Here is an 18,279-nt window from a genome sequence, read left to right as displayed (position 1 = left end):
AAGACTCGACAAATTAGGATACACTTCACTTATATAGCTAGCAAGCTTACTATATATATATATATTTACAAAGAATTGACCTCTCGTCATGGAAAAAAAAATGCTCACATCAATTTCAAAACATTACATTTGTGCAGATCTGTCCTGAGGAACACACGCATGAACGCCCCCCAAGCGCCGCTCACGTGAATGTCACGTGGTACGTGGGAGCCAATAGAATTGCGAGTCGTGGTGTTGCTGCTCGGACGCGGCCCGTTAGTTGTGCTCCGCGAGTCCTCGCCGTCCGCACTGCTACGGGTACGTGACTCTACTCATCCGTTAGGAAGCGTTTTATCTGCGCGTTTTCGTTCCCTTGGCTAGGTACCTTTATTGTTTTACGATTCGCGTTTCTTTATCGGACTATTTTATTTCTCGTCAGACTAACATAGCCAGTTGCTAAGTTAGCTTGTTAGCTAACTGCTTGTAAAGCGCGTGAAGAGCCGAACCAGGCGCGCGCGTTACACTTGCGTTTGAGTTTGAGTTTTAAAAAGGTTTAATGTGGCATAGCCAAGTCAAGAAGATAGTAAACTAATAGATCTATTGTTATAAATATACTGTTATGACTATGTAATCAGCTAGGTGGCTAAGTATAAAACTCTTATGCGTCTTATTCCACAAAAACTGTCCAAGGTTCTGAGATAAATCGATGTGCTACAGGTTTAAAATGCAACAGAATGAAATGTTGTATACCACGACATGCCACAGTCTGAACCAGGTTAAGCGTTTAAGTCGTGCTTGATGTGTTGAACCAGGGTATGCTGTCATAGTATAACCGTTTTATTAAGCCGTCTGTCATCTGCATTCTGTAAGCTCTTGTAAGTTGATTTCCATGTATGTCTGTATCTTGTACAACAGGCACCAGCAGCAGCATGGCCACAGCTCAGTCCACGTTAATGTTTGCTATATCCGTCTTGATGATAACGGAGCTGATACTGGCCAAAAAGGACTACTATGATATTTTAGGCATACCCAAAGATGCCACTGAGCGGCAGATTAAGAAGGCTTTTCACAAGCTGGCTGTGAAGTATCATCCAGATAAGAACAAGAGCCCTGATGCAGAGGCAAGATTCCGGGAAACCGCGGAGGGTGAGTGCTTAGCTACTGATTGACCACACACATGTAATTGGTAATGCAAATATAATAAAACATACACCATGCTACAGTGGAGTAAAGCTGATGAGTGATGCTCCAATATCAGAGATTTGAGGCTCGAGGTTAATAGCTAGACACGTTCTTTACAGCTTCTTGTTCATTATGGTAAAACAACCTAAATGCTGTTTTCTTTCTACATTTTTCAGCATACGAAGTACTGTCGGACGAGAAAAGGAGGCGAGAGTATGACCAGTTAGGGCGGAATGCGTTCCCCAGCGATGGCATGAGAGGAGGAGGCCAGTACTTCCACCAGTACTTTGATTTTAACTTCGACGACATGTTCAAAGACTTTGACATCTACAGCCAAAACAGGCATGCCCGGCCCAAGAGGCACTTTGAGGACCATTTTAGGGCTCACCAACAGGCACACAACCGCCACAAGAGGCACTTCCAAGGAGCCTTTGGTCCTGGGATTTTTGACGAGCTCCCTGATGACATGGAGAGGATGTTTACATTTGACAGAAACAACAAGCGGGCCGAGAGCCGGTTTCACGGCACGGCCAAGCAGCACTGCAGAACTGTGACTCAGAGAAGGGGGAATATGGTGACCACCTACACGGACTGCACATCTTCCTGAGCTCCAGAGTGGACCACCAGATGATAGTCATTCTATGGCTTTGCTCTGTTCGTCTCTTGCTTACGCTGATTTGTTCTGTTGATTTTATGAATGTACTGCTGTGGTGGGTGACGTTTGATGTTGTGTTTGAGTGACTGGGAGCGCTATTAAGCATTTTCTGTTAATATGGTGACAGACAGGTGACATTACATTATGCTGAGTTTGCTGCACACTGATTTAGGAAAAAGGTGATTAGTAAGATGCATACTTGGTTTTAATTGCTAAAAATGTTCAAAGTCTGTAAATGGCTAATGGTATGGTTATAAACCATTCTGTTGCTTATACAGCTATTATTAATCAGCTCACCACTTTGTTAGAATAAAAGGAAAATGAATGTGGGCAGTTATTTAGAATTGGATTACGAACCAGCAGTTCGTAGCTCGAAATAGGATTTTTATGTGAGCTGTATCATTTAAGCCAGAACACACCATCCAATAGGGGTGTTCTCTATTTCTCATATATTGAATGGTCTTGACTTATAGCTTAAGTTATCTGGCTAAGTGGAAAATCCTTTGTGACCTCTTTATACTTCCAGGCTAAAAGGTTCTTGTATCAGTCCCTGTTTAAGCATGGTTATATGATAAAAAAAAACAAGTGGCATCATTCATAATCATTTGTTGTCAAGTTCTGTGGAACAGTACATGTTAACACATGGTAAATATTATTCTGCTGTGGAGATTTATAGTTTGCAGTTTACTGGAAGATTTAACACTTTTTATTTCAAGATTCTTGAATTTTAGAGGTGCCTTTTTCCATTGTTCTGAAGTGTATTCAGATTCATTGTAGATTGTAGAATTACTGTTAAAAGTACAGTAAAAAATGTTCTGTGATGTGTTCATCTTGCTCCAGGGTTGAGAGTGATATATTTAGCTTTGTAAATCACGTCTTAAGTTGCCCAGTGTGGGATTGGATTTGTTTTAACAAACACAAGTTTTTTGTTGTCCCCCCCCCCCCCCCCCCCCCCACTAGTTTGGTCACAATATCACAGTTTTTGCAGTTTTGACATTTACCAATTTGTAACAAATGGAAACTCTAGTGCAATATTAACAATGCAATTAGGATGGAACCGCTATTGCACAAGTTTTAAATGTAAAACAAGGATATTTTAAAGCTACATTTATTAAATTGGCTATTTAAATTTATTAAATTGGCTATTTAAATTTATACTCTACTCAGTTTATTTTATACATTGATTCAACTTGCCAAAACTAAAAATGACGAATGGAGAATATTTTCGAAGCAAAAAATGATGTAAATGATGTAGTGGTGTAATTTTCACTTGAAGTTGTGTTACACCTTGATCCATTCTGAACAATGTGAACACCAATAGCCCGAGGCAGTTTGACCCCCAATACTGCAGCGTCACCTTAAGTATGTGTCTGAGGACATGGGTGTCACTTCTAAAAACAGAATTCCCTAAGATGCATGGAACACTTAAATGCTATTGTTTTAATACTTAAATGTATTGTTATGTAAAAATGTGTCTGCTTCTCTCATGTTGATGTGACAAATCATTTTTTTTTACCTCATTTTTCACTTTGAGAAATTTTGTTCTTGTGCAATATTTAATGCCAGCTGTTCTGTTAATACCACTGTTACTCGCTGGCCTGTCAATGATGAACTGACTATAAGACTACCCATTGTGCACTTGCCTTATTTATATCCTATGGATAAAGTTTAAACCTGAATAACTACATTTAAACCCAAATGTGTGTACTTGGCTGGAATAAATGATGGACAAAATGCAAACCTTGAATTATATATATATTTTTATCTGATTCTATAAAGAAAGCTGTCTTATATGCAGTGGTAGCACAAAAAATAGCTAGCTAGAGTAACTATTACAGCTCGTTAGGTTGTTTCTAGAAGATTCAGAGTGGTGGGCCAGCGCTTTCTGTCTATGAACTTCAAATCCCACAATGCCATTCGAGAAACTTGTGCGCAGTTGTCTGATGGCCCGAGTTGTTAATGGTGGCTCCGTGAGGGGACATTGGATGACTTTGTCCCGTGTGCTGCGGGGCGCTTGACCAAGGAGTCCATTCATTTTGACAGGCACCGAGTGCCAAAAACTATGGAGGCTCTTATTCCAGTCATTAACAAGCTTCAGGATGTGTTTAATACGGTGGGGGCAGATATAATTCAGCTGCCGCAGATCGCGGTGGTGGGAACGCAGGTAATGCGGACGTTTTCACTTTGGCTAATGCTAATGCTAACAGGCTAACCGGCAGCCGCTGTACAAACGACGCCGCTCTCGCCTACTAGTGCACCGCACACGGAGCTAATGAGCTAGCTAGCACCCCCACGCAGCCAGTGTCCTCTGAGTAATGATAATCTAGGCTAACGTTAGCTAGAGAGCTAGCCGCGTACTGAGCGGTTACACCGAGGTTATCTAACTCGACCTGCCGGTACCAACCAGAGGTTTGAGGCGCTCGTATACGGTACATAACCCACATACGTGTGTCGGCTAGCACTGATAAACCAGGCAGTACAACAACCTCAGGGCCCGTTTACCTTCATAATGGACCCGGTGTGTGTTGTGTAGTTACCCGCTCCTGCTGTCAGTGAAGAGGCCTTAGTGCTACAACCACACAGAGTATAGAGACTAGTCAGGTACCTCAGAGGTGCATGGGGTATCTACATCAAATGAATGATTCCTTGTGTTGAAAGAAACCAAAAAATAAATAAATGCAGGTCCAAGAAGGCTAGATGTATTTCTCCAAAGCTACTATTTCAAAAAGAAGCAGGAGATTTTCATGTTTAGATTGTATTTTTGTGTAGGCATCAAAAGACATTTACAAGAAGACAAGGACAGTGAAGTGTCGTTAAGCTGTCTTAAATGGCAGGTGGACACTTCTAAGGATTTGAGTGGGTTAATGAACAGATAGCGGCCTCCTTCAAAAGAAGCAGAGGTGCTTTGTTGTATTTATTGCTAACCTCGTAACGATTTTCTCCTTCACAGAGTAGTGGGAAGAGCTCTGTGCTGGAGAGCCTGGTGGGAAGGGACCTGCTGCCCCGTGGGACGGGTGTCGTCACGCGCAGACCTCTAATCCTGCAGCTGGTGCACGTGGACCATGAAGACCGCCGGAAGACCAGTGATGAGAATGGTATCCGCGCACCATAACCCCCACTCTTAGCACCCTCTCCGCCAGGCGTGGGTGTTTCTGCGTGCTCGGGCATGGGCTAAATCGTCTCCCACTTTGGCCCCTCATTGGTTAACACGGTCACAGGTTGAGCCTTGTGAACAGTAACCCGTCACAGCCAGTGGGCCACACCACTGTGTGACGCCACGCCTGTGTCCTTTAGTCGCGAACGCTGCACATTAACAGTTCCTGAAATGCCCCTCTGCTTTTCTGCAGCAATGTCATGAGCAAATGGAGTGTCTTCTGTAATGTGTACGACCCCAAAAAAAACAATAACTTTGATTTGGGAACCGTAGCCAGTTGGGTTACTGTTTTTCTCTCACTCATGCTGGTCCCAGGGGAATCAAACAGGATGCTCAACAAGTCTTGTGCTTCAGTGCCTGCATGGGAAAACCATGGTCCCAGGCTAACTCTGTTTCCTCTGTCGTCTTTCTTTAACCGCAGACCCCAATGCCTGGAAAAATGGACGCCTTTACAAAGGTCTCCTTTCCCTTGTCTTTACACTTCAAGTTCTGTTGAGCAGCTTCCAAATGACTTTTGCTATTTTTGTTATGTTGCGTTTGTTTGCTTAGCTGCTAGCTTTGCTCAGCATAATGGTTTGCTTATTCCCAGCAGATCTAGTCAGGGATCACTGTGTCACACAGGACAAATCAAGTGGTGATGATTCCTGTATGATGATTCTTATCATTGTGCTATTGGCTCATTTCTAACTAGAGGCAACATGCCCGAGTAGGAAAGGAAAGTATGTGTTGAAAAAGCTTATGATGGATAAAGTGCTTGGATTACCCATAATGCACTGTGCTTGGATTTGTTCCTTTTTTATATAATTTGCAGAGCTGATGCTTGTTTTTGATACTTTATGGATTCACAATATGTAGTATCACAGAATAAAGATACTGGTTCACAATCACAGTCTTGGAATAGTGTTTGTGGGGTTTTCTTAATGTATTAATGAAAAGCTTGCTATTTGGATTCAGTTTTAAACTAGGCTAGTTTAATTAGGAGGACACTAAGTTCAAGACTGGGACTGAGATCCACCCCTCTGGAGATCCAGTGTTGGATGACCCTGCCTGTGCTGTGCGTTCAGTGTGGGTGTAACGTTGCTAACGGTTCACTGTGTTCATCCAGGTGTGGAGAGTGAAGAATGGGGCAAATTCTTACACACCAAAAACAAGGTATGATTCTACATCTCCTCAAACATGCTTATAGTTTACAAAGTAGTTCTGAACTGCTCCAGAGTTTATTATTTGACACAAGTGTTTGTTAACAAACCAGATCAGATATTTAAGATCATATTTGCTTGAGACATTCTTGATACTACACTGTGAACACATCTTCAATCAAGATTGGGCAGTTGACCGAGTTCTGAGCAGTTGCACACTTCACGAAGCATTCCTTTTTCTATTTAGTTTGTTGAGACTTTCTGTGGGTCAGATCATTAGCTGGTCCTTTATAATAAGAGGCTGCAGGCTTCTCAGTGTCTCGTGGGAGTCCCGCAGAGCTGTGTGCAGCATTACAGGGTTAGCACAGCGTCTTGGATCATGCCTGTGTTCCACTTGTGTCCATGTGTATCATGTCTTCATGACTGCAAAACTCTTCTTGTTTAAGCTCTTCACAGATTTTGATGAAATCAGACAAGAAATTGAAGCTGAAACAGATAGAATTTCTGGCAACAATAAGGTATAGGTGACATTCCAGAAAAGAACTATTAAACGTATGCACACTCTCTGTGGTACGTGTCTACTACATCTTCCTGCTGTGATATTTCCCCCAGGGCATTAGTGATGAGCCCATCCACCTGAAGGTCTTCTCCCCCCACGTAGTTAATCTCACTCTGGTGGATCTGCCTGGCATCACAAAGGTGATTCTTTCATTAATTGTCAGATCTGATTACCCATAACCTCTAATGTTTTTTTTATTACTTTGTAAAAATGACTGTAGTTATGGCTGTAATAGTCACTGTGGTGTGTAGACCAAGTGTGTGTTTCTATGCAGGTCCCTGTTGGTGACCAGCCCAAAGACATTGAGATTCAGATTCGCGAGCTCATCCTGAAGTACATCAGCAATCCTAACTGCATCATCTTGGCAGTCACAGCTGCCAACACAGACATGGCCACCTCAGAGGCCCTCAAAGTTTCCCGTGAAGTCGACCCTGATGGTCAGTCTCTCTCAATGCCTCTACCTCACTCTCTCCCTCACACTGCCTCACACTCCCTCACTCTCTCACTCTCCCTCACTCGTTTTGAGTGTCTAGTTGTTCTACACTCTGCGCTTTGTGGTCCTCAGGCCGAAGGACGCTGGCCGTGGTGACCAAGCTGGACCTAATGGACGCTGGCACGGACGCGATGGACGTCCTCATGGGCAGAGTCATTCCTGTCAAACTGGGCCTCATAGGAGTGGTCAACAGGTGAACAAATAACAAACACAACCTTCTGGAATACATGATTAGGGGTGGTTACGGTCTATTGCTTTAGGAGCCTTTAGATAACAGACTTGGTCTGATTTTTTTTCATTGAAATCTTTGTTATTAATCCAGGAGCCAGCTGGATATCAACACCAAGAAATCAGTGGCTGATGCTATCCGTGATGAGCACGGCTTCCTCCAGAAGAAGTATCCCTCCTTAGCCAACAGAAACGGAACCAAATACCTGGCCAGAACATTGAATAGGTCTTTTTTTAAATCCTAAATAATAATAATAGTAATTGTCTGATTCATCTCCCCGTACCCCCGAGCCAGTTCTGATTTGCGCGTTTCCCCCCCCCCGGCCGTTTTCCACACTGCAGGCTACTGATGCACCACATCCGGGACTGTCTGCCCGAGCTGAAGACCCGCATCAATGTGCTGGCGGCCCAGTACCAGTCTCTGCTCAGCAGCTACGGCGAGCCGGTGGAGGACAAGAGCGCCACCCTGCTGCAGCTCATCACCAAGTTCGCCGCCGAATACTGCAACACCATCGAGGGAACAGCCAAGCACATTGAGACCGCCGAGCTGTCAGTACCCTGTTAGTGCTCTCCTGACCAGAAGATGCTGTGATCCCAGAAGATTAACCCTCTGCTCATATTCTAGGTGTGGTGGAGCCCGCATTTGCTACATTTTCCACGAGACCTTCGGTAGGACATTGGAGTCGGTCGACCCTCTTGGTGGGCTAACGACCATAGATGTGCTCACAGCAATCAGAAACGCTACGGTGAGCTGACGTATTAAAGAACTAAATATAGTGGCTCCTGTAGCTGTTGTACCAGCGTTGAACTCTGGGACACCTGGCTAATGTGCTCTCTGTGTTATTGATCTGCTTCGGGTAAACTGCCACTGTATAAAACAGAATCTGTCTGGTGTGTCATATGAAGTACTTTGCTGCGGGAACTGTTTTGCTAATGTGTTCTGTGTTGAAGAGACTGCTGGATGTTTGTATGGTGGGGACAGCTGGGTAATGTAGTTTGTGTGTGTGTGTGTGTGTGTGTGTGTGTGTGTGTGTCCGTGTCCAGGGTCCACGGCCTGCTCTGTTTGTGCCGGAGGTGTCGTTTGAGCTGCTGGTGAAGAGGCAGGTGAAGCGTCTGGAGGAGCCCAGCCTGCGTTGTGTGGAGCTGGTGCACGAGGAGATGCAGAGAATTATCCAGCACTGCAGCAACTACAGCACGCAGGTGTGTGCTCCGCTCACACACACACACACACACACACACACACACACACACACACACACACCGCGGCAAGGTCCATGGTCCTGCAGGGTATACAGTTATTGTGCATTTTGGTAATTTTTTAACTTGATAGAAATTCAGAGCTAGAGAAAACCAAAACCATCCTCCTTGTAAAACTTTCATCCCTTTTTATTAAACAAATGGTCAAACGTTGTAAGAAGGCTTAATTCTATGTATAAACAAATCTTCAAACCCGATCATAGTATGTTCTAAACAGTAGGGGGCGATCTGACCTCTTTCCTGCTCTGTACACTGGAGTATTGGCGTCAGCATGTGCACATGCCATAGTTCAGCTTCAGAGATGTGTGGTGTATGATTTAATCTTCCACCCCGTCAGGTGAAACTGGTCAGCCACCTGCTTTTGTTTTAGCTGTTTGATGTCTCTGACCACACCCTTCTGACTTCTGACTTGCATTGTGTGCAGGAGTTACTGAGGTTTCCAAAGCTCCACGATGCCATAGTAGAAGTGGTGACCTCTCTCCTGAGGAAGAGACTTCCCATCACAAACGAGATGGTAGGTGTGGTCATTCAGCCGCAGTGGCCAGTTGCCTCTCTAGACCGTAGACATTCTTAAAGGAGAAACCTCTAGCAGAGAAGTTTTTCTGTTACAGGTTCACAATCTGGTGGCTATTGAGTTGGCGTACATCAACACCAAACACCCGGACTTTGCTGATGCATGTGGACTAATGAACAACAATATCGAGGTTGGATCAGTTATTCTCTACTGTATTTTGACAGTTTTGGCGATCGCGTTTCTATGAAACATTAATTGACAGCAGAGAGTGAAGCGTCGTTGGTGTGTTGTGTGCAGGAGCAGAGACGTAACAGACTGAGAGAGGTTCCTTCAGCTGTGCACCGCGATAAGGTAGCGTGCTGCTTCAGAAGTCCTCCACACACTAAACCACTAACGTATCTCTCTCTCTCTCTCCCACCCTGTGTCGTCCGTGTGAAAGATGCCATTTGTGGTTAAGTTTTTTCTCCTCAATGCAAAGGCGTCTAATGTGAAATTGTGGGTAACGGCTGAGGGCCCAAAGTGAGTGTGGTTAGCAGACGACGGTGCTGGCAGACAGCAGACGGCCCTGTCTTGCTCTGCCTCTCTCCCTGTAGACCCTGAAGGGGCCCGCTACACAGTCTCTGTCCCCCAGCGAGCCGCCCCTGGCTGAGGCCGATGCCCCCAAGGTGTGTGGCACACACTAGATCTCATCTGAAGTGTGGGCATGGCATGGCACAGGCTAACCCCGCCCCTCCCTTCTCCTGCCCCACCCCTCCCCCCCTCCTGCCCCGCCCCCGTCACCCACGTGTCTCTGACCCGGCCCCACTGCATGGCTACTGGTTCCTCGGCCAAGCGGAGCTCGTGAAAGTTCTGTTCCGCTTCGGCCATTTCCTGCAAAGACACATTTCAGACCATCTGGTTTTGTTTTGTCGGCAGATAAAGAAAATATTTGACCAGTGTTAATTTTGAGCATGCTGAATATTTGCGCTGGAAATGTGTTTGTTGCGCTGTCTGATAAAATCGTCACCACGGAGCCACTAGGAGGTAACGCTGTTTCCTTCGCTTTAGGTTAATCGTTTTTAATATGATGACCGAAGAGGCAACAATTCACATTCCCCACACATGCTGCTTCAGACCATTGACTGCACATGAATCATACGATAGTTCTGTAATCAAACTTACAATAGTTCCTCATGCTGCTTCCAAGATCCACCTTTGTGCTGGAAGGGATGTGGATCCTGTGTGTTCCCCCTCTTGTGCTCTTTGCTAGTACCGCTCGTGCCGTGAGCTCTCAGGAACTGCCCAGTGCAGAGTTATTGTGAACGCATGCGTCTGCTCTCTGCACTGGGACTGGGGTTTTCTGAGTGAACCAGTTAATTGTGGACCGTGTGGAAATCTGAATTGGTGTTCATTGGTTCAACTCGGACCCTAAATGAGCTACTCACTAACACTAGTTTGTGTATTCCACACTCATGAGGCCTTTGCACTGATGAAGCTCTTTGAGACTGATCTGACTCGTTGTGCGTGTGTCTGCGCGTGCCTCCGTGTGCCTCCAGGGGCAGGCGGGCACTCAGGGCGAGCAGGAGGCGGGCACAGGGACCTGGAGGGGCATGTTGAAGAGAGGGGAGGAGGGCCAGCCAGAGGACAAGCTGAAGCAGCAGGGGGCGCTGCCCGCCAGCCCTCAGAAAGGCCACGCCATCAACCTGCTGGACGTGGTGAGGACACGCACACCACCACAGCCTGACACGCTGCACTCAACCGCTCGTTCTGGAGAATTTAGTGCAGCGTTTATTAGGAACTGTCTTAGCCTAAATGCCCTCAGGAAATCAAGCGCGCGTGTGTGTGTGTGTGTGTGTGTGTGTGTGTGTGTGTGTGTGTGTGTGTGTGTGTGTGTGTGTGTCGGCTGCTGTCAGACCTGCTCGCGGCGCTAATTAACAGTGTTTTTTCTTGGCCCTGTCTCTGCCAGCCCGTCCCGGTTGCCAGGAAACTGTCAGCCCGTGAGCAGAGGGACTGTGAGGTCATCGAGAGGCTGATCAAGTCCTACTTCCTCATCGTGCGCAAGAACATTCAGGACAGGTGAGAACTGGACACGCCCACATGCTGGACACGCCCACATGCTCTTCAGCACGCTGGCTCTCTACACCTCTCCCTCTCTCTCTCTCTTATCCCCCTCTCTCTTTGCCTTATTCTCTTTCTCTCTCCCCCTCCATTATTCTCTCTCTCTCTCCCCCTCCATTATTCTCTCTCTCTCTCCCCCTCCATTATTCTCTCTCTCTCTCCCCCTCCCTTATTCTCTCTCTCTCTCTCTCCCCCCCTCCCTTATTCTCTCTCTCTCTCCCCCTCCCTTATTCTCTCTCTCTCTCCCCCTCCCTTATTCTCTCTCTCTCTCCCCCTCCCTTATTCTCTCTCTCTCTCCCCCTCCCTTATTCTCTCTCTCTCTCTCTCTCCCCCCCTCCCTTATTCTCTCTCTCTCTCTCTCCCTCTCTTATTCTCTCTCTCTCCCCCTCCCTTATTTTCTCTCTCCCTTATTCTCTCTCTCTCCCCCTCCCTTATTCTCTCTCTCTCTCCCCCTCCCTTATTCTCTCTCTCTCCCCCTCCCTTATTCTCTCTCTCTCCCCCTCCCTTATTCTCTCTCTCCCCCTCCCTTATTCTCTCTCTCCCCCTCCCTTATTCTCTCTCTCTCTCTCCCCCCCTCCCTTATTCTCTCTCTCTCTCCCCCTCCCTTATTCTCTCTCTCTCTCCCCCTCCCTTATTCTCTCTCTCCCCCTCCCTTATTCTCTCTCTCCCCCTCCCTTATTCTCTCTCTCTCCCTTATTCTCTCCCCCTCCCTTATTCTTTCTCTCTCCCTTATTCTCTCTCTCTCTCTCTCTCCCCCTCCCTTATTCTCTCTCTCTCCCTTATTCTCTCTCTCTCTCCCCCTCCCTTATTCTCTCTCTCCCCCTCCCTTATTCTCTCTCTCCCCCTCCCTTATTCTCTCTCTCCCCCTCCCTTATTCTCTCTCTCCCCCTCCCTTATTCTCTCTCTTTCTCCCTCCCTTATTCTCTCTCTCTCCCCCTCACTTATTCTCTCTCTCCCCCTCACTTATTCTCTCTCTCCCCCTCACTTATTCTCTCTCTCCCCCTCCCTTATTCTCTCTCTCTCCCCCTCCCTTATTCTCTCTCTCTCCCCCTCCCTTATTCTCTCTCTCTCCCCCTCCCTTATTCTCTCTCTCTCTCCCCCTCCCTTATTCTCTCTCTCTCTCCCCCTCCCTTATTCTCTCTCTCTCCCCCTCCCTTATTCTCTCTCTCTCTCTCTCCCCCTCCCTTATTCTCTCTCTCTCTCTCCCCCTCCCTTATTCTCTCTCTCTCTCCCCCTCCCTTATTCTCTCTCTCTCTCCCCCTCCCTTATTCTCTCTCTTCCCCTCCCTTATTCTCTCTCTCCCCCTCCCTTATTCTCTCTCTCTCCCAGCGTCCCCAAGGCTGTGATGCACTTCCTGGTCAACCACGTGAAGGACAGTCTACAGAGTGAGCTGGTGGGGCAGCTGTATAAATCAGGCCTGCTGGACGACCTGCTCACTGAGTCGGAGGACATGGCCCAGCGCCGCAAAGAGGCGGCCGACATGCTGCAGGCAGGGGCCCCCACACCGCCTCACACCACCACCACCACACACCGCCTCACACCACCACCACCACACACCGCCTCACACCACCACCACCACACACCGCCTCACACCACCACCACCACACACCGCCTCACACCACCACCACCACACACCGCCTCACACCACCGCCACACACCGCCACCACCTCACACCACCACACACCGCCTCACACCACCGCCTCACACCACCACCTCACACCGCCTCACACCACCACCACACACCACCACCACCTCACACCGCCTCACACCACCACCACACACACCGCCTCACACCGCCACCACACAGCGCTTCACACCACCACCACACACCGCTTCACACCACCACCACCACACACCGCCTCACACCACCACCACCTCACACCGCCTCACACCACCACACACCACCACCTCACACCGCCTCACACACCACCACCTCACACCGCCTCACACCACCACCACCTCACACCGCCTCACACATAGTGAAAATGTGCTGCTGGACCTGTAACAAGGGAGTGAAAAGATAGTTTCACATTGTCCAGCCCCAAATACAGATGTGCTAATGCTACAGTTATAAACATGTTACTGCAGGTATATTAAATTGAATGGGCATTAATAAGAACAAGAATGAGATTCTGATGATGCGGGCAGGTCTTGGCTAACTGACACACTCCCTTCCTCTCTGTCCACAGGCCTTGCAGAAGGCCAGTCAGGTCATTGCGGAGATCCGGGAGACGCACCTGTGGTGAGACTCCTCTCTGCTGCCCAGTCTCTACCCCCCCTGTCTGCCATCCTGCCTCCCGGACCGCGCGGACAGCCAACTTGAAAATGCACTGGTGTTAGTTTTGTGTGTGTGGATAATAGTTTTATGTCACATGCCATGGACTCTCATTGAAGTACACTGAGGACACCACGTGTTGTGTGACACACAACTGTCCTCTCCTATGTTGTCTTTCTCCATCTTAGGTGTGTAAACAACCATGTAAGCCTCTTTGTCCTACGAAAGCAACATGTCCCTGATACAGCTTCAATAAAAAAAGAGTAATGTAAAATTAAATAATGAAAAGAACATTGGTTTGTGTGTTCGTTTCATGAAAAATAATAATAATTATAATAATGCCACACGAATTTCGTGCTTGGTTTCACATGGTTAAGTGTGTGTGTGTGTGTGTGTGTGTGTGTGTGTGTGTGTGTGCATATGAATATAGAAAACAATAGTGAGGAAGAGATTGTGTATGTACACTTCCTTTGTGTTAATAATACTGTACATCCTTTGGGCTTAATCTTAGGACCTTTCATTTTGTCAGAACACTAAACGTTTTTGAGGTTCTTCATCTGTACTGAAAGAAAAAATGCCACATGGTAGAGGTTTTTAAAAAATATTTTATGATTAACCACTCAGGACCAGCGTAGGACATCGAGGGCCACTGTGAGGTAAACCTGATAAGAAAATAACTGCCAAACAAAACATATACAGCGAGAAAAACTTGTTCTGCACAGACAGTTGAATCATTTTTAATGGCGGCTGCCAAAGCACAAAAGACTGAACGTTGCACAAAAGGATGACCTCCCCGTTCCTGGGCGGAGTCTGCTGGTGCTGCGGGTTCTTAGCGCACCCTCCCGCCCACTTTGCCCTTGCCACGCCCCTTCGCACTGCGGAGAACAGAGAGAGGCATGTGACTTGTGGGACAGGACACGGGTGCAGCCTTCATGGTGAATATATATGTCGTATAAACCTCTTAAATCCACAGGAGTTTTAGCGCACAATTCTTACCTCTGATGTTCCTGGACCCGAACAAGGAGTTGGGTGATCTGAACAAAACAGAACCAGAAGCAGGTCAAAAAACAGCTGATATTAAAATTATTAAAGTGATGACACATTAAAACAGGACTGATCAGGTTGCGTCAGGTTCTTAATGAGACTACCAGGTTCGGCTGGTTTGTGTGTGTGTGTGTGTGTGTGTGTATGAAGACGCCGTCTTACATCATACTTCTGTCGTTTCAGTTTCTCGCTCAGGTCAAACTTCTCTGCCTCTAGTTGCATCATCCATTGCCAAAGCTCCATTGCTTTTTCCCTGCACACACACACACACAGAGGGAGAGCTCATTTCCCATAACTGCTGTCTGGAAAAAAGCCACATTTTTTTTCAGAAACATATCTAATAGATCTGGGTCTGTTTTTGGTGCACGCAGCAGTACAGCTAGTTCCTCATTTTCCATGACTAGTGTTGGTCATTGTTAGGAACACTTGGACTTAACATTTCATTGCAGTTCCTTATGAGTAATACAGGGGACAGCTACTTCATGTCAAGGATGAGGGAACCTGGACCCAGTTTACTCCTGAAGGGAAACTTTTACCACAGAGTAACAGGCACCCTTCTGCGGTGTTTCCTATGGGCGTTCGTCTCAGTGTGAGGAGTGTGTGAGGAGTGCCACGGTAGGCTGAGGGTGTTTGTGGATGTTTGAGGCCACATACTTGAGTTTGTCGTCGCTGAGGTGATCGATGTTCAGAGGCTTACGACGATCAGCCAGAATCTTCTTCTTCTTCTCTCTTTCCGTCTGCTTCTTTGCCCCTCTGCGGCCATCGCTCTGAAAGTCACAGAACGAGTGTGTCCGGGTCAGTCCACACCCACCACTGCCGTAGCTTCATCATATACGGGTTACAATTACACACTGTAGCACATCTTTTGCCTTGTTAGACACCCTCTGACATATTAATCATTCGGTCGGCTCCTGATCACTGGACCACTGGATATGGCGGCGGTGAACCACCTTCTGCTCTGTGTCTTCATCTTGCTCCATTCTCTCTTCCTTAACTCTGACGTAAGAGGGACACACACTGCAACTACGCAGCCCGCAGCTGGAATTTGTACTATTGCTAATGAAAATTGTATAAAACATCAGGTTGGCTGCAGAATCTGACTGCACATCTGTAAGGTATTTCTGATCTAAATGGTTGTTAGAGTGAGTAGTGAGTGTATGAGGAGGGCGTGGCGGTTGTCATGGTGTCACTCACAAACAACCTCCTCATCTCCTCCATGTTTGTTTATAGACCTCAGTGTTCTTCATCCAGCTGCAGTGAGGGTGCAGTCCAGAATCCCATAACACGTTCTGCTTTTATATTCTCTTTTCTAGCCTTAGAATATATATCTGTCTTCAATAGAAATGCAAACAAATGCACTTTGCTTTTGGGCAGCACTTTTCAAGACAACTTTTGAACTTTTAATTCACAGGAATGTATTTTAAAGAAGTTGAACATTATAGATGATTAGGCATTTTCCAAAACAACTCGTGAAACAGCGTCACTCCTCAGAGTGCACTCACCCTTTGCTGAAGGCCCCCGTACTGCTGGGTCATGTTGGTGAGAGCCTTCTTCTTCTTGGCATCTTCATCCTGCTTCTTCCTCTGTTCCTCTTGCTCCTTCCTCTCCTTCTCCTCCTGCAGACACATCTAGGTTCGTGAGCTCTTGGCAGAGCTGGGTCCTTATAAAGGCCCTGCACCTCCGTGTGTTGGAGCTGACTGCTGTTTGTTAGGGTCACTCACGGCTAGTCTCGCCTGTCGCTCCTTCTCTTTCTCCGCACGGATCCTCTGCTGCTCGGCTCTCTCCGCACGACGTTTCTCCTGAAAACATGCACGTAGCGTCCACCTTCAAACTCTGATTGTGCTTCGACAGGTGCGTTCAATTTCATCCTGGAAGGACCCTTGGCATTGACAGCAACGTCAAACCTGACCGTCCAACCTGAATCTTCACTGTAGGGTGCAGGGTTACGCGTCCGGTACACACTCACAATCCTGGTGACCAGGGCGATGAGTTCCTCTTCCTCCTTCTTCCTCTGGATGAAGTGCGCCTCTATGAGGGACTGCAGCTCGCCCAGGTCCTTCTCCTGACGCTTGCGATAGATGTCCTGATTCACACAGACGCCAGCATGGGCTTTTAGAAGAGCCAGCAGCACGTAAGTGCAGCAAGCAATGTGTGAAAATACAGACGCTTACATCAAAATCTACTTTCTCTCCGTCTGGAATTTTTGGTGCCTGAATATTTGACAGAAACCTATAGATTCAAAAACAAAAACAAAAATAGAGTTAAAAATGTTCATCTGCTTTACCTTGTAAGATGTTGTGATTAAGGAAAAAAGATTATTTAGACAAATAACTTTACTTGGGTTTGGATTTTGAATCATCCACTGTATTTGGAGAGAAAGATATAAATATATATGAATTCAAACAATTAAACTTATGAGGAAATCAATCAACTTTTCATTCAGATTTGTTAAAATAATAACAATAAGCCTTATTTAAACAGCACATTTACACGATCACAGAATGCTTTATGGAAGGATGGATTAGAAATAAAATACAGTGAAATTATGCAAAAGGAGTGCATCATGTGCCCAAAATGTTGACTGTTAATGTCTGTTTACTGTTAATAACTGTTAAAGTATGTTTACTGATAATGACTATTTACTGTTAATGTCTGTTGATTGTTAGTGTCTATTGACCATTAATGTGTGTTGACTGGTAATGACTGAATGTTAATATCTGTTTACTGTTGTCTGTTGACTGTAAATGTTTGTCTACTGTCTAAAACCTTCATTAGTGTAGAATTAATTAGCATTCACCCCACTTGTTTGTGAGGAATCTTACCTTCCTCCCTGTTTAAAAACAAACAGCAACACAGAATTATTATGCATGTTATAACTGCAGACTGTAGTTCAGACATTATAAACATGCTTGAAAAGCTATTAAACATCACTATTTGTTCCTAGAGCTTACAAATAAACCCATGTCATATTTATCTTTAAGCAGTCACAATTATTCTTATATAACATGTTTTATATAACACATTTCTCATATAACATGGTTTACTCACTGAACCTCGTCCTCCATAACCTCCTCAGTGTCAGCCATGTCTATTAGCAATTATTCCTAAATACAATGCAGCGTATGAGACACTTAGATATAAATAAACCAACTGCGACATTACATATTATTCATACATATTATAATCACTAAAAAGTATTAAAACGGCAAATTCCTCATTCTAGCATATTTAGTAATGCTAGAGGATACATTGTGCTAAAACTTTCTTTCACATTGTATCTCTCAGTATGCATTCTGCAGTATAAGTTCATACAGACACACATACAACAACAGGGAGTGAAATTCAAGTCAAAATTAAATCCTGCTTTAACTAAGCAACATCCGCAAAGGGTCTGATCAAAACTGTATATTTAAACATCAAACTGAGCAGATGTTGAGTTCCCTCATTCACAAATCATAATGTACAATTATCGTATCACAAATAAAAGGGCAATTGATGTGGAGTGGAATTCATCATACCTAAATCCCAGAGGAGGAGTTGTTCTCTGCTGCAGTGCAGTGTTGAAACAGGTGGACTCAAGTTGTCAAGGTTATCAGAGTGGAGCACCATGTGACCAGGGGACTTTTTCATTGGTGTGTGTTTAAGGCCTTGGTCTATTGTTAGTCTGTTCAAGACCCCCAAACAAATGAAATTCTAAAACCAA

At 45.9% G+C, this 18,279-nt stretch overlaps 3 protein-coding genes across 7 annotated transcripts; 2 read left to right on the top strand and 1 right to left on the bottom strand.

Moving 5' to 3' along the window:
- Window positions 1–217: 217 nt before the first annotated feature.
- Window positions 218–3,556, top strand: dnajb9a (DnaJ heat shock protein family (Hsp40) member B9a). 2 transcript variants are annotated; one of them, XM_077021565.1, is made up of 3 exons: window positions 218–297; window positions 895–1,125; window positions 1,338–3,556. In XM_077021565.1, the coding sequence occupies exons 2-3, from the start codon at window positions 909–911 to the stop codon at window positions 1,766–1,768; spliced, it is 648 nt and encodes a 215-aa protein (XP_076877680.1). In that variant the 5' UTR covers window positions 218–297; window positions 895–908; the 3' UTR covers window positions 1,769–3,556. The 2 variants fall into 2 exon arrangements, with proteins under 2 accessions (XP_076877680.1, XP_076877682.1); XM_077021567.1 differs by having other exon boundaries at window positions 276–360.
- Window positions 3,557–3,747: 191 nt separating this feature from the next.
- Window positions 3,748–13,825, top strand: dnm1l (dynamin 1-like). 4 transcript variants are annotated; one of them, XM_077021561.1, is made up of 20 exons: window positions 3,748–3,980; window positions 4,767–4,911; window positions 5,392–5,427; window positions 6,076–6,122; window positions 6,556–6,627; window positions 6,722–6,808; window positions 6,943–7,105; window positions 7,234–7,354; window positions 7,484–7,615; window positions 7,732–7,938; window positions 8,015–8,135; window positions 8,434–8,589; window positions 9,071–9,160; window positions 9,258–9,350; window positions 9,458–9,511; window positions 9,754–9,825; window positions 10,696–10,854; window positions 11,106–11,215; window positions 12,587–12,746; window positions 13,447–13,825. In XM_077021561.1, the coding sequence occupies exons 1-20, from the start codon at window positions 3,879–3,881 to the stop codon at window positions 13,501–13,503; spliced, it is 2,184 nt and encodes a 727-aa protein (XP_076877676.1). In that variant the 5' UTR covers window positions 3,748–3,878; the 3' UTR covers window positions 13,504–13,825. The 4 variants fall into 4 exon arrangements, with proteins under 4 accessions (XP_076877676.1, XP_076877677.1, XP_076877678.1 ...); XM_077021562.1 differs by lacking the exon at window positions 5,392–5,427 and having other exon boundaries at window positions 3,749–3,980; XM_077021563.1 differs by lacking the exon at window positions 9,754–9,825 and having other exon boundaries at window positions 3,749–3,980.
- Window positions 13,826–14,119: 294 nt separating this feature from the next.
- On the bottom strand, window positions 14,120–17,662 carry tnnt2d (troponin T2d, cardiac). The gene is made up of 10 exons (XM_077022913.1): window positions 17,630–17,662; window positions 16,914–16,987; window positions 16,748–16,805; window positions 16,543–16,659; window positions 16,298–16,375; window positions 16,079–16,192; window positions 15,231–15,343; window positions 14,739–14,829; window positions 14,529–14,566; window positions 14,120–14,407 (listed from the first exon to the last, which is right to left on the bottom strand). Exons 1-10 carry the CDS (start codon window positions 17,660–17,662, stop codon window positions 14,362–14,364), a joined length of 762 nt encoding a protein of 253 aa, XP_076879028.1. The 3' UTR covers window positions 14,120–14,361.
- Between the last annotated feature and the right edge of the window lie 617 nt (window positions 17,663–18,279).

This window comes from Brachyhypopomus gauderio, chromosome 11 (assembly GCF_052324685.1).
Source record: "Brachyhypopomus gauderio isolate BG-103 chromosome 11, BGAUD_0.2, whole genome shotgun sequence".
Classification (NCBI taxonomy): Eukaryota; Metazoa; Chordata; class Actinopteri; order Gymnotiformes; family Hypopomidae; genus Brachyhypopomus; species Brachyhypopomus gauderio.
The sequence above is the reverse complement of the archived record's forward strand: the minus strand, read 5'-3'. Positions and strand labels throughout refer to the sequence as shown.

Coding starts and splice junctions, on each gene's coding strand:
- dnm1l (XM_077021561.1), top strand. CDS start 3,879: ATGGAGGCTCTTATTCCAGTCATTAACAAGCTTCAGGATGTGTTTAAT. Junction 8,136..8,433: donor CAGCAATCAGAAACGCTACG/GTGAGCTGACGT, acceptor GTCCGTGTCCAG/GGTCCACGGCCTGCTCTGTT. Junction 11,216..12,586: donor CGCAAGAACATTCAGGACAG/GTGAGAACTGGA, acceptor TCTCTCTCCCAG/CGTCCCCAAGGCTGTGATGC.
- tnnt2d (XM_077022913.1), bottom strand. CDS start 17,662: ATGGCTGACACTGAGGAGGTTATGGAGGACGAG. Junction 16,806..16,913: donor GATTCAAAATCCAAACCCAA/GTAAAGTTATTT, acceptor TTGAATCTATAG/GTTTCTGTCAAATATTCAGG. Junction 16,660..16,747: donor GAGAGAAAGTAGATTTTGAT/GTAAGCGTCTGT, acceptor TGTGTGAATCAG/GACATCTATCGCAAGCGTCA.
- dnajb9a (XM_077021565.1), top strand. CDS start 909: ATGGCCACAGCTCAGTCCACGTTAATGTTTGCTATATCCGTCTTGATG. Junction 1,126..1,337: donor ATTCCGGGAAACCGCGGAGG/GTGAGTGCTTAG, acceptor TACATTTTTCAG/CATACGAAGTACTGTCGGAC.